The 14567-nt window shown below is 37.6% G+C and overlaps 1 protein-coding gene across 4 annotated transcripts; it reads right to left on the bottom strand.

The window, feature by feature from the left end:
- Positions 1-6723: 6723 nt before the first annotated feature.
- On the bottom strand, positions 6724-13412 carry LOC133302896 (probable inactive purple acid phosphatase 1). 4 transcript variants are annotated; one of them, XM_061502717.1, is made up of 13 exons: positions 13324-13412; positions 12855-13034; positions 12591-12682; positions 12426-12492; positions 12211-12333; positions 11140-11232; positions 10789-10918; positions 10493-10574; positions 9119-9251; positions 8579-8784; positions 8174-8299; positions 7569-7878; positions 6724-7239 (listed from the first exon to the last, which is right to left on the bottom strand). In XM_061502717.1, the coding sequence occupies exons 2-13, from the start codon at positions 13032-13034 to the stop codon at positions 6934-6936; spliced, it is 1848 nt and encodes a 615-aa protein (XP_061358701.1). In that variant the 5' UTR covers positions 13324-13412; the 3' UTR covers positions 6724-6933. The 4 variants fall into 4 exon arrangements, with proteins under 4 accessions (XP_061358701.1, XP_061358702.1, XP_061358699.1 ...); XM_061502718.1 differs by lacking the exon at positions 13324-13412 and adding an exon at positions 13215-13283; XM_061502715.1 differs by lacking the exon at positions 13324-13412 and having other exon boundaries at positions 12211-12297; positions 12855-13283.
- Between the last annotated feature and the right edge of the window lie 1155 nt (positions 13413-14567).

Below are 14567 nucleotides of genomic sequence, written 5' to 3'. Positions count from 1 at the left end.
CCCCGTCGCCAAATAGTTCTAGCACCCACCAGTGCACAAGGTGTGTGTTGCAACGACTGATCCGAGTTTGTGATGGGTAAAGGATGAACCTTGAACGGTAGTCCGACACGAAATGGACGAAACAACGAAACGTGGAACACCGAATGGACCTTGGCTGTGGAGGGAAGCTTCAGGCGGTATGCTACTGGACCGATTCGACCCTCAACCTTAAAGGGACCATAATACCTCAAGGCTAATTTTTGTGATGACCGGCGCTCAAGGGATAGTTGTCGGTATGGTTGTAGGCGAACCAAAATCAAATCGCCAGAGGTAAAACTCCAATCCTTTCTTTTCTTGTCTGATTGTGCGTTCATCGATTGTTGAGCCTTAAACAAGTTCTCTTTTAATGTGCTCATGAGGGCCATCCGCTGTGAGAGAGTGGCATCTACCGCTTCATTCTTGGACGAACCTAAGCAGTAAGCCAAGAGATTCGATGGTGGTCTTCCAAACATAACCTTGTATGGGGTGAAGCCAGTAGAAGAATGGAAAGACGTGTTGTAGTGGAACTCGACCAAACTCGGAAATTTTGACCACTTGGATGGTTGGGCGTGACAAAAAGCTCTCATGTAATTTTCAAGACACTGATTTACTCTTTCTGTTTGTCCATCTGTTTGGGGATGGTAACTTGAAATGAAACTGAGTTTAGGTCCTTGTATTTTGAACAGGGAGCGCCAGAAATCACTCAAAAAGATGGGATTTCTGTCAGAAATAATGGACTTTGGCATCCCATGAATTTTGCCAACAAAGTCCCAGAAATATTGAGCCACCTTGGGTGCAGAATAATGTTTTGGTAGAGGAATGAAGTGAGTGGCTTTGGAGAAACGATCCACCACAACAAGGATAGCGGTGTGTGGAGCAAAAAGAGGTAAATGTGTAATAAAATCCATGCTTAGATGAGTCCATAGTGAATTTGGGGTTTTTATGGGTTGGAGTAATCCAAGTGGTAAATGATTTTGGAGATTTTAATTTCTGACACAGTTCGCACCTCTGAATGTAAGCTTTAACATCCTTGTGTAATCCTTTCCAGGTGAAATTGTTGTTGATTCTGTGGAACGTGGCTTGAAGCCCATAATGTCCTCCCTGCACAGACGTGTGAAAATCATGCTAGATGTTAGGAATTAGCGAAGATTCCGCTGGAAGGAATATACGGGAGCAATGAAAAGGGATATCGTTCCTGAAATGCCAGTCAGCTATAGCATTAGACTTTTGTTGTAATTCCTGTATAATTTCCCTAGTGTGAGGGTCATTTTTGTACTCAGACTGTAAAATATTGGAATAGTTAAGTAGTGGGCCTGAAATGGCCAATAAGTGGGGTGTCTGGGTCGCAGCCCCCCTTCAGGCAGTCGCGACAGACTGTCGGCCACTCTGTTGCCCTTGCCCGTCTTGTAGGCTATTGTGTAATTGAAGCCCAATAGCTTAGATAAAAACTGTTGTTGTTCCGGAGTTTGGATAACCTGATTCATCAGGTTATGTAGACTCTTGTGATCAGTCCTAATGGTAAAATGAGAACCCAATAGGTACTGACGCCACTTGCTAACAGCTGACGTAATGGCAAACATTTCGCGCACATAAACTGACTGCCTTTGCATAGCTGGAGACAATTTACGGCTATAAAAAGCTATTGATAGCTCCCTTTGTAGGAGTACAGCCCCAATGTCCACCCCTGAGACATCCGTTTCTGTAAAGAACCTTGTGATATACCACCCCAAAAGCTAGCTCAAAGGGTGGGTGTGCCCAAGACCTTATAAACTCCACATTAGTTGCACATACAACCAATGTGAGACTATATATCTCAACACGCCCCCTCACGCAAGAGCCCTTTGGGCTAGAAGCGTGGAATTGCACAGGCCCAATTTTTGGTTTACCTTTTTGTGCTTTTTTTATTTTAATTCCACTTGAAAGTGGGAGGCGTATAAAGAACCAATTCAACCCAAAAGTTTAAGCTAGTGGGTGAGGGCTTTTTAATGGTTTTATATATCTCAACACGCTCCCTCACACGAGAGCCCACTGGACTTGAAGGGTAGACAATGCACGGGCCAACCTACCTGTGCGAATAAAGAAATTCCACCGAAAGAAAGTGGGGGCGGTGAGGATCGAACCCTGGACACGAGGCTCTGATACCATGTAAAGAACAAATTCAACCCAAAAGTTTAAGCTAGTGGGTGAGGGCTTTTTAATGGTTTTATATATCTCAACATGTTGAGATATATAGTCCCACATTGGTTGTATGAGCAACTAATGTGGAGTTTATAAGGCCTTGGGCACTCTCACCCTTAGAGCTAGCTTTTGGGGTGGTGTATCCCAAGGTTCTTTACATGGTATCAGAGCCTCGCCGCCCCCCACTCTCTCTTATGGCGTTTCTTAGCACAGGTAGGCTGGGCCTGTTGCATTGTCCACTCTTCAAGCCCAATGGGCTCTTGTGTGAGAGGCGTGTTGAGATATATAGTCCCACATTGGTTGTATGTGCAACTAATGTGGAGTTTATAAGGCCTTGGGCACTCCCACCCTTTGAGCTAGCTTTTGGGGTGGTGTATCCCAAGGTTCTTTACAGTTTCTACTAAAAAGTGCTCTGAGAAATTTGGTAAAACCAATATTGGGGCTGTTACCAACAAATGTTTGAGGAGTTTGAATGCTTCGGTTGCCTTATCTGTCCACATAAACCCTTTTTTAGATAATAGATTTGTTAAAGGTGCCGCTAGTGAAGCGTATTTGGGTATAAACTTCCTGTAATAACCAGAAATTCCCAAAAATGCTCGTAGTTGAGTAGCCGAATTGGGAACTGGCCATTCCACTATAGCGCGTAATTTTTTCGGATCTGGGGCGACCCCTTGGCTATTAATGACATGCCCTAAATAAGGAATCTCAGATTGAGCAAAGGAACATTTCTTATTCTTTGCAAATAAAGCATGAGCCCGTAACGTACTGAGAACAACCTTTAGATGGACCATATGCAGTGCCCGAGAAGAACTGTAGACTAGTATGTCATCAAAGAAAATCACCACAAATTTCTTAGAAATGAAGCAAAGATTGCATTCATTGTGGACTGGAACGTGGAAGAGGCATTTGACAGGACGAATGGCATCACCACAAATTCGTAGTGACCATGATGTGTGCGAAAGGCAATCTTATGAATATCTTCTTTATGTATACGTATCTGATGATAACCCGAGCGTAAATCCAGCTTAGAAAAAATGGTAGCCCCATTCAATTCATTGAGTAATTCATCTATTGTGGGAATTGGGAACTTAGCCTGGACCGTGATGGCATTGAATGATCTATAATCCACACAAAAACGCCAAGTACCGTATCTTTTTTTACTAGTAAAATAGGTGAACTTAAGGAAGAGTGGCTGGGTTGTATTACACCTGTGAGTAACATTTCCTCCACTAATTTTTCAATCTCATTTTTCTGATAGTGTGGGTAGCGATATGGTCGCACCTGAACTGGCTTGGCCTCAGGAATGAGATGAATTCAATGGTTTTAGTCTCTGTCTGGAGGCAATTGAGAAGGTTCCATAAACACATCATTGAAGTCTTCCAACATAGTTGTGAAGTCAGGAGACAATGTACTGTTTTGTGGGAGGTGTGGTGGTGGCTTTGAAGCTGCTGAATAACACATAAGACATGAAGCAATAGAATCTTGTATCACCAATTTGTGCAATTGTGAAGGGCTAATGTTATTGGGAATAGTGTGAACTTCTCCCCGTAGGATCACTTGGGACTGCTTGTGAGTGAAAGACATTGTTAAATCTGCATAATTAGTCACAACAGGGCCTAGTGTGGATAACCACTGAACCCCTAAAACTACATCAGCACCTTTCAAATCAATTACATACAAATCGACAGTAAATTGATATGATTGAATACCCACTGTGATTGCTGGACATGAGGCTGAACATAACAGTGCATCACCATTACCCACATGTAGGGGTGTAAATGGGCTGGGCTGGGCTTTGGCCTTTTTGGCCCAAGCCTACGTAAAAAAAAAACTAGCCTATCTGGCCTACTAGCCTATTAAATGCTTTATTTGTAGGCCAAGTCCGACCCATTTTTAAAAATAAGAAAGTCTGACATGGCCTACAGGCCTTGTAGGCCTCCCACTGTAGATACTAAGCAAAAAAAATAATTGTATAAAGCAAAGAAAGTTTCATTCATGCATGCACTAGTACTTCTCATAAGAAAAAAATGACAAACAAGAAAGAATCAACATAATACCCCAGCTCTAGAATGTATATCATAGAGGAATAGAGTCAAAGAAATGGAGAAAATAAGAAAAATACAATTACTGGATGCTGAAATAAAGTCTACAAGAGAATGTCATTTATCTAAAAATCTTTAAACCACCATCAAGACAAGGGAAAGAAGAGTATTATTGAAAGATCTTCATCAGTAACATCATAATCCAGCAAGGTACCCATTACTCTATGGTATTAAGCTGCAACAACATGTAAAATTTGGAGACATTAGACAAGTTTTCCTTTCATAAAATAAAATAGCACAAAAAGTAATAGATATTGGTATTTGGTACTTTGCGTCTTTGCCACATAAAATAAATATTTTATTATTTTATTTTAATAAATTAAATAGAACAGCCTACAAGGCTGTAGGCCGGACTTGACAAAATTGGCCTATAGCCTATTTGTTAAAAAAGCTTTTTTATAAGCCTAAATCTACTCTACTTTTCTGAAAGGTCGGGCCGTAGGCTGGGCTGGGCCAGGCTGGCCCATTTACACCCCTACCCACATGTACTTTAAATGGTGTTATAGCATGCAAAGTTAAATGTAGGTGAAAGGCCATACGAAGGGTGATAAAGTTATGAGTACTACCTCCATCAATTAGAATTTGGACTGGTTGTCCCATAATGGTACCTTGTAACCTGAAGGAGTTTGCTGAATGGTGACCAAAAAGGGCATGAAAACTAATATCATGTGGTACCTCATAGGTGACCGTGTCAGTTGCCTCAACCAATTATTCGGTCGGTGGGTTGATCTCTAAGTCTAGTGGATCATCTTCTGTTCCTTCCAAATACAGGAGTGTAGGTCTCCCCTTACATCGATGTCCTGCTACGAACCGTTCATCACAATTGTAACAAAGTTTTTTCTCTCTCCTTGCTTGCCTTTCTGCAGGAGACAAATGTTTAATAGGGATGGATGGTAAGGATAGTGGTGGTTTAGAGGTGGTGTTAGGGTTAACTGTTGTAATGGGTGTGGCAGTAATGGGTGTTGAGAGGGTAGTGGAACGATTCTGCCAAGGTTTAGAGTTTCGAACCTCTGCAAACTGTTCTTCATAAATTTTGGCAAAAGAAAATTTTATAATCACATCCATAGGACGATGGACTAATACTGCACGTCTGATTTGGGGTTTTAACCCAGAAATAAAGAGGTTCTTACAGGTAATGGGGGTCAAATCTGGGATTCGACGTGCAATTGATTCAAATGCTGATTGGAATTCAGAAACCGATCCTGATTGCTGCAGCTTCACTAGTGAACCCAAGGGGTCCTCAAACTCGGATGGGCCAAATCGCTAGTGTAAAGCTGTCACAAAAGATGGCCAATCTGGAAAATGACTGTTTCCAAAACAAGCTTCAAACCAACAAGATGCAGGTAAATCCAGATTGAAGGAAACCAAATCTAGGCGATCCAGTTCTGGACCCTGAAAGTAACGAAAATAGCGTTCCACAGCGAATAACCAGGGGCCAGGGTCTCTTGATGCAAAGCGTGGAAAATCCATCTTCATTGAGCGAATTGGAGGAGAAGTGCGCGCTGGACCACCACCAAGAATGCCGTGTTGAGCATTAGGACCCAGATTCGTAATCTGGACTTGCATTGTTAGTAATAACACAAGCATATCTTGGATCTGATGAGTAATAGTATCCATCCTTTGATTCTGCTCCTCAAAACGCTGATTCTGAGCTACTTCAAACGTTTCTAAACGATGATCCATGGTACGTTCCAGCGTGACGAATTGCTGGTCATGCGTATGGATTTGAGCTGTAAGGTCACGTAATCTGGTATTTTCAGCCATAGTTCAATAACTCAATGAAGGCACCAATGTAACAGAGTTCTTAACAGATTAGGGATTGAGGATAGAGAGAGAGAAAAGTAGGGAGAGAGAAAGGATTTCCTGAATATTCCATATGTATTAACTAAGCCAGTAGGCTATTTATAATGGTTCATACTTTTCATCCAAATCATACTGATAATAAAGCAACATCAAATACTAATGGTCTTAATACTAAAGCAAGGCATCATTAACTGGAAGGTAGCTATATTTAACTAGCCCATAACATAATCACGATACTGGGCTGGCTTCCTCCTAGGATGCTTGTGGACCATGGGCTGGAGCCCATAACAATAACAGGTTACAGACTAGGTCAATCTGACATATCTAAACATAGACTTAGTCTTTCAAGAACAAAGTCCAGCCCGACCTAGCCCATTAACACCCCAATTACAAGTAATCCTTTGGAAAAAGGACAACTAAAACATTGGCAGGTATGTTGCATACCCATATTTCTATATGCTGGTAGGACATATTAACATGTAAGGAGTCTATATATAGTTGTGAATTCATGCATACTATATATACTAGAATACTGGAGTTGCCAAATGAAGCTATAGTTCGTTTAAAAATATGCATGACCTCAAAAATCAATGGCGTCAGTTAGCTAATGTTGTCCATGGCGAATTGTTAGACAGTAGAGATTCCGAAATGCCACTTTAAATGAAACAGTTTTATACAGATACGCTCTTATTGTAACTATATTGTTTATGGTTCATGTCATTATGTGATCACATGAGCATTTTATTCATCCTGTTGAAATTATCCTTATCCTCAAGACAACCAGAAGAAAAAAAGAAAAAGAAACCAAATCTACAAATATTTTGCTTTTAGATCAAGATGCTAGTGTTGTAGCTGGACAACTATCAACAGCGCAAGCCAAGATGTCCTTGTAGTCTCTGGATATTCTGAAAGAGTCATAAACTTGTCCATCACTGCTCTTCTTGTACTCAAACAAGAGGTTTGAATGGTCAAATGCTGTAAGTTTGGCAAATCCAAAGTCATGGTCTTTAAAGATACTCCATGTGGTGTTTATGGGGGCAAAGTCAGCAAGGGATGCTCCTCCTCCCCCAACCACTACATGTATTGTCCCATTCAAGGAGCCCTTGTAATTGTTCTTCTCTTTATCGGTGCAGATATTCTGAAGGAGGAGGAAAAATGGCAGTTAATTTGTGTGCTAAATGATAACAGCTAACAAGTGCGAAATGTCTTGATAATTTAATCACTTCACTCCAATATATGTTCTTGATGAGCAACATGAATTGTATACTTCGAAGGGAAAGGCTATTTTTTCATGTCATAGCATGTAGCCATATATAGCTAACAGCAGGCACAAAACTTTCCGACTTGCAAGAGTAGGGATAAGGGTCGATTTTATGCAGTTTTACCCTTACAATTTAGCTAAGAGGCTGTTTTGCACTGAAGTAAAAGAACAAAGTAAAAACTATGCACCTCTAATAAGGGGAATACCTGGTATATTGGGCAAGTTCTTTCATAGTTATGAACATGTCCATACATGGCTATGTCAACCTTATATTTTTGCCATAAAATTTGAAGGTCCTCCCTTCCCATTGGTTCTTCAAAAGAGCCTTCTGATGCATAGAACCCTGCAGAAGAATAACCAAGTACCCTATGTGCAAGAAATATCAGCCATGGCTGTTTTTGTCTGTCAACCGTTGCAAGGCACTTTTCAATGAATTTATATTGCTCTGATCCTTTTCTCCAATCAAGTTCCGTGTGAGCTATGCAGAATCTGAACATGCCATAGTCAACCGAGTACCTGGCAAAGTAAGGCAATGTGGTTTTCAAAGCAATTTTCCAGAGGAAACAATATCATTAATATTTGGTAGGTATACCGTACACACAAGAAGCTGGAGTAACAGTAATATGTTCATGAACAATCTTTACAATATTTATAAAAAGGTTAGTTTAGTTTTATTTGATGCAACATAAAATGCATGGCTATGCAAGTTTGATGTTTTAAAACAAATGTTAAAGGTTCTACATGCATAATTTAATAAACTCACAACAACTAGTATAGTATATGCAAAAGGTTGAAATTATAGACATTGTACCAGAATTTTTCCCGGTTCTCAGCAGGAACATAAAACATGTTTTGAGCCAATACACCACATTCACCACCTGAATCCATGTTCCCATAAAATGATCCACTTCCTGGCCAGTCACGTTCATGGTTGCCACTAAAAGCAGATAATGTAAAGCAGAAAAAATAAGGGAATAGAGTAACTGTAAACAAAAAAAAAAAAACCACTCCCCGTTAAACCCGATTAGCGAGTGTGGGATGGAGGAAATCCTTGTACGTAGCCTTACCCTTGCATAATTTTGCAAAGAAGCTGTTTTCAGAATTCGAACCCATGACCTTTCAGTCATGAATGAACAGTTTTACCATTCGCCCCCTTAATAGAGTAACTGTAAACAAATTAAAAAAATAAAATGCTTGCATGCGCAACATCACAAACCTTGCTGTCATATAAGGTACAGTTGACGCAATGGGCTCAATCTGTGCAGTAAACTGGTCCCACTGTGAAATGTATCCATTAGCATAGCATGTATCACCAATGTGGAAAACTATATCTATGTCCTTTAAGTCTTGAATGATTTGCTTAGTAGTGTTGAGTGAGCCAGGCTGGTAATTGTTATATTCATTGGAGCCATCAGCTTCTGCCTGCTTGCGTAATAATAAAATAAAAAGTTGAGTTACCAGTAATTCAAATCACAAGCAAGAACAGTGACATCTTCTCTGGGTAAGGTTTCACAAGCAAAATACATAGATTTCATTCAACTAACAGAATAGACCAAAAGTAGAGATTAAGGTCTCCTTATACAATAGGAATTACGCATGGATAAAATAGCAAAGAAAGAAGTAATTAAGAGACAAAATTAACCCAATCAATCTTACGCATATCAGTAATATATATTTTTACATATTATATCTTCAGAGTTCAGAACATGTTCAGAATTAGAAGGTCCATTAGAATAAAACAAGAAAAGAAAATGACCTTTCCCATATCACCAAATATGACTACACGTTGTAAGGAATTTTGACCCGGATAAGGAGATGCTTTAAACTGATATTCTTGACTCCAAATAATTTTACCATCAAATAATTTATGCCCCAGTTTGTATTTGTACCTGCAAGTAGGAGAAAAGAAATTGCATGGTGAGGGTCATGTACAGTGAACTGCTGCTAATAAAATCAAAACATGTTCCTTCATGCTACAAGTCAATATTTGAACCACAAGTATCAGAGAATACAGAGCTTGGTTTCTTATAATAACATAAGTCATGAAGTGAAAAACATGTACACTTGGAGCCAATCCTTTCTAATAAAAATCACATACAAATCTCTTGATTGCTTGATAGTGGTGATCTTTATGAAAATTTCCTTCTACTAAGCCTCTTGAGAAATGAATGTATTTGAGAAAAAGTTAGAGTAGCACCTACTGAGGAATAGATGACAAAATCTCACTTAAGATGGTTTGGTCATGTGAAGAGAAGAACTATAAAAGTCCCAATAAGAAAAGTCAATTATATGGAAGATAGCCTGATAAATGGAGGTCAAAAGAAACCAAGGAAAACTATAAGAGAAACAATTAAAAAATATCTAGATCTAAATGGCCTTTCGTGAAATTAGGTTTTTGATAGAACACAATGACATCATTTTATCCAGTGTTTTAAAACCCCGATCAGACCAGCCGGGTCGACTCAGGTTTCGGTAACTCGGTGCCCTCACAGGTTCGAGTTGGCCATAGGATCAGTTATGTACTCGAACCGGTATTAAACTAGTGAACCAGACCAAAACCGGGTTCAACCGGTACCGGTTTTTTAGTCAAACTGGTTTTATGTTAAATTGTGTAAAATATATATATTTTGCAAGCAACAGGATTCATGTTTGAAGATCATAAGGCTTACCACTGGACCATTTTTATTTGTTGGTCATAATGTTCATAATTTAATATTCATTATATATTACTTTATAAATTTAAATTATGTGGTTGAACCAGTGATCCATCGGTTGAACCACTGACCCAGTGACCTTGACGGAGTCGATGACCGGGCTGAGTTTTAAAAAATTGATTTTATCTATGATGTTGACTCCCCCCAGTGAGAGAAACTTTTCTTGTTGTTGTTGTATCTTATATTATATCACTTTAAAGAAGTATTAATAACTCTGATCAAATAATACTTTTTTATCAAGTAATCAAATCAATTTCAGTACTTATTGCTATATATGTTTATATCATTCTTTTTGCTGTGAAAAGAAATATCCAAATAGCTTGGTTTTATTCTATATAAAAACTGGAATACTGCAAATCAATAATATTAGTTCTCATGCAAGCAATATTGTCATCCTCCTATAAGACACAACATACTCTCGGTTGGGCCACAACTCTTTCAGAAAACTAGTGTGTATGTATCCCGGGTCACGCCATCCAACAGTCCTTGCTGGTGCACCTATATATATATAGAGAGAGAGATGAATAAGATTCATCATGTTTTTAATATCAGTCCATCCTCTTTGTGAATGAAATTTGCAATTATCAGCCCATATTTTACAAATGCCAACGTTGTCAAGATAAACATGGTTTGCCCCCCAAAAAATAAATTTTCTGACTCTCAAATACTGGCAAAAAGTCACCACTAAAAGTTAACAAAAAGAATTGCTTACCACACATGGTGTTGCGATCAAAAGTCAGTGTCCCAGCAGGAGATTTCACAAGGTTCCCTCCTTTTGGGCCCCATTCAACAAAAGGCTCAGCATCGCTGATCCCATATCCGCTTGTCCATGTTACAGTCATCTGTTATAAAAGAATGTACTAAATAATCTTTTTATAATCCCAGATATTCTTAATTCACAAACATGGGTGTGCAGTTACTGACAGATATCATTCAAAAGAAAGATTTAATGTTTCAATCAGAAGAAACAGCTGCTGCACTAATATTTAATGAGAATAATATCTAAAGCTGGAAAAAGAAAATGCAATTTTGAGATTACAACATAAAGGGAGCGTAAACTTACTTCATCCCATGATTTCCCTTGTGCTAATCGTGGATATACTGGAGCATTTGGATTGGTGAATGATACTTTATTTGACACGGCAACAAGCTTTGGCTGTCAAAAATAATTAAAAAGGAAGAAATAGAAAGATAAAGTTCAGAACAAAATCCATATATCTGGACTCAAACATTATACACAATAAAGGTAAAATAGGGTTACTGATGTAAACAGTATAAAGAAATGAATTAACCTAAAACTATAAAGGTGAGACATAGCGTACATGGGGACAAATACTTTGTTTCTAAATAGAAGTTGCAACAGAAGTTAACTGTGTGTATTCATGCCCATGCAAATGTCTGCGTATGGGTTAAGGCAGAGAGAGAGAAAGAGCAATCAGATAAGGCAGTTTTATAGTGAAAAATAAGACATGTGGAACCTTTTCAAATTTTATGGAAGATGGTGCAGTCTATGAGGTGCCAGTAGAAATAGGAGATGGATAATAGGATCATAGGAGTACTGAGACATTAGCCTTGAATGACTTTCAAAGAAAAACATGTTTCATAAGGAGCTATATGATGAAAAAAGTACCAAATAGTTGACTTTTGATCTTTTTTGTGAACAAATACTATCACTGCAAGCTTTCATGATGTAGTTGCCATGTAGCTATTGGTCAATAACATAGTCACAAAATCAATTGGAAAAAGTAGAGTTTGGAAAACTAAGGATCTGTTTGATTGTGTTCTGTTATTTTGGTTCTTAACTGTTTTGAAGAATAGTTAATGAAGCAAGTGTTTTCTGTATTTTTTTTGTATTGTTTTGTAAACAACTCAAAAATGTTTTCTAAATTTGATTCTAAAAACTAAAAAAAACAGTTATAATTTTTAGAACTATTTTTACAAAACAGGCCTTATCAAACGAGTTTTTTTGATTTTTATGTTTTGAAAATCAAAAACCTGTTTTTAAAAACAGATTTCAAACGGGCCCTAAAATGCATAGAGGTAATGGTTTCCATGAATTGAAAAATCTTTACAATCAAATATATCAATTAATTTGATAAACAAGAAAATTATAGGGTAAAGATTATGAGAATACATTTGTTAGGCCACCGGTGAAAAGAGCAAATGAGAAGTCAGATCTCTGATTAATCAACTGAAGCTTCAAGGAACCTTTTCCTGTGTTCTTGTAACTGTTACTGGAGAAATTGGCATACTGATACTGAAATCAGGAAGAAAAAAAAAAGGGCAGTTTAATATTAAACATTTTAACTTTCAAGCCTTCTTAAGGTAAGGGTTTTGCACCACACGAACCTTGATAGGTGCAGAACACAACATTGGAGGACTCATCTTGGTGTTTTCCTCAGGGCAGGTAGAAGCACTGAAAATTGTGAAACATTTGATTCCCAGTTAATGTAACAAGACTTTTGACTTGTAACTTATGATTATATATAAATGAGATCATGATGTGCAGCCTACCTGAAGTTTGCAGGAGAAAATACTCCAATCCAGTCATCTATTGTGGGTTTAGGATTACCAAATCGCAGTGTAACCCATTCTGTATTTTGTCCCTAAAACAATTTTGGGTGGAATCCATCAATTTCTACTACCAAAACTTGTTTTCATCTTAGGCAAGAAGTTAAAGGCACATACTGAACCAGCTAGAACTCAAACACAAAAAATAAAATCTCAATTTTCAAAGAGGTGGCACATCTTTGCAAGTCATGTGCAACCAAAGACTACCTTCAAGCCAAGTACATCAGGAATGGCTTTGACATAAGCATGTTCATCAAGAGCAAATAGTGTGTTATGAATGGCAACTTTTGAGAGGGGCTGGTGCTCATCTGACACTGCTAGCTGAAAGGTTGCAACAATGAACAAAGACAAAAAGAGCATTCTTGACTTCACCATCCTACCCATCATCTGAAATGTACCCAAAATATAGAAAAAATGGACATCAATAACAATCAACAACCACCCTATCAATAAACTGAGAATCCAACAGCATAATAAAGCATGAAAAACATCAAGCATCAAACTTTTCCCACTAAAATGCCATTCTCAATTTAAAAAAGAACTTGGGTGCCTCAAACCAATCCTCACTTCACCAAATAAGGAGCAGAAAGTAAAATTGAAAAATCAGCTTGGCATGTTAGTTGAATCAAATGAGGATGGATCCATGCAAGAAGAAACTAGAAGCAGCATAAGTCACCTTTGGAGAAGAACAGAACTTGCAATGACAGCTCGGTAGCTTTATCAGTACAACAAAAGTAGAAGAACAGGGACAGCTTATAATTTCTTCATTCGCGTAGGAAGTTACTTAGGTAACATGTTCACTCCAATGGTTTCATTTTATATGTAATTTTTTTTTTCTTTTTTTGGGTAATAATTTTATATGTAAATTTAGTTAAGACTTTCGAATATCTGAGGGGAAGATTCTCCGGAAGCCCGATTTCAATGTGAAACCGAATTTTCTGACTTTGTATTGGTCGTTGACATATAACAATAATCATAATAATAATGTTAGAAGGAGTTTTCAAGCAGAAAGAGTTTTCAGCCACACTTTTCGGGAATACCCTATGTAATAATTTTTTATTTATTTTTTCATTGGTTGGTCTCATTTTTTTTTAAAAAAATGTTTCTGTGACAGATATAGAAAAAGTAATGCCCTAATAATATACAGATTGATGGATAAGATATTTGTTATTTCTTCTCGTACAAAAATAAATAAATAAAAATTATTGTCATTAATCGTTAGATTAGATCCGGTTTTTTTGCTGTAATAACAAAAAAAATTTAAAAAAATATTATTTAATGTCTTTGGCTATGTTTCAGTGGGGTGCTTAACACGATAAAAGTATCTTTAAATGACTTCAATCACTTCGCTGGTTTGATTTAGGGGTTTCATGTGGACACATGAGCTAGGAACTTGGTTCTAATCTCAAGAACCTTATACAATTTATCTATGTAGCACCGATACTGACACAGGAGACGTGACACGATATAATACGACACTTCAACACGTTAATTTTAAAAAATGTTAGATTTCGACACGTTAGAACACGTTTTTATATTAAATAATATTTTTAATTTATGTAGTGTATATTATATTTAATATTCAATAATTTAATAAAAAAATGAAACTAAACTTATAATATTCATTAATTTTGCAAAGAAATATAAGATATTCCGAATATTTATATTAAACTCAATAAAATGGTAATCGTAATCCAACGAATCTAATAGTTGGAACTAAAAACTTAATGCAACGCAACTTTTGAACCTTTTTTTGAATTTCTATAACGCGTGTTGGAGTGTCGGGGAGTGGAGAAGTGTCGGAGAGTGTTGGAAAGTGTCAGACACGACACGTCAGGATTTTTGAAGTGTCGATATTTCATAGCAATTTACTATAGTATACTAATATATTAATTCACAAATATTACTATTTTGGAAATA

Source organism: Gastrolobium bilobum, unplaced genomic scaffold, assembly GCF_033153095.1.
Source record: "Gastrolobium bilobum isolate Gb01-03AN ecotype WA unplaced genomic scaffold, APGP_CSIRO_Gbil_v1 utg48796, whole genome shotgun sequence".
Lineage (NCBI taxonomy): Eukaryota > Viridiplantae > Streptophyta > Magnoliopsida > Fabales > Fabaceae > Gastrolobium > Gastrolobium bilobum.
This window is presented reverse-complemented; position numbering and strand designations above follow the sequence as displayed.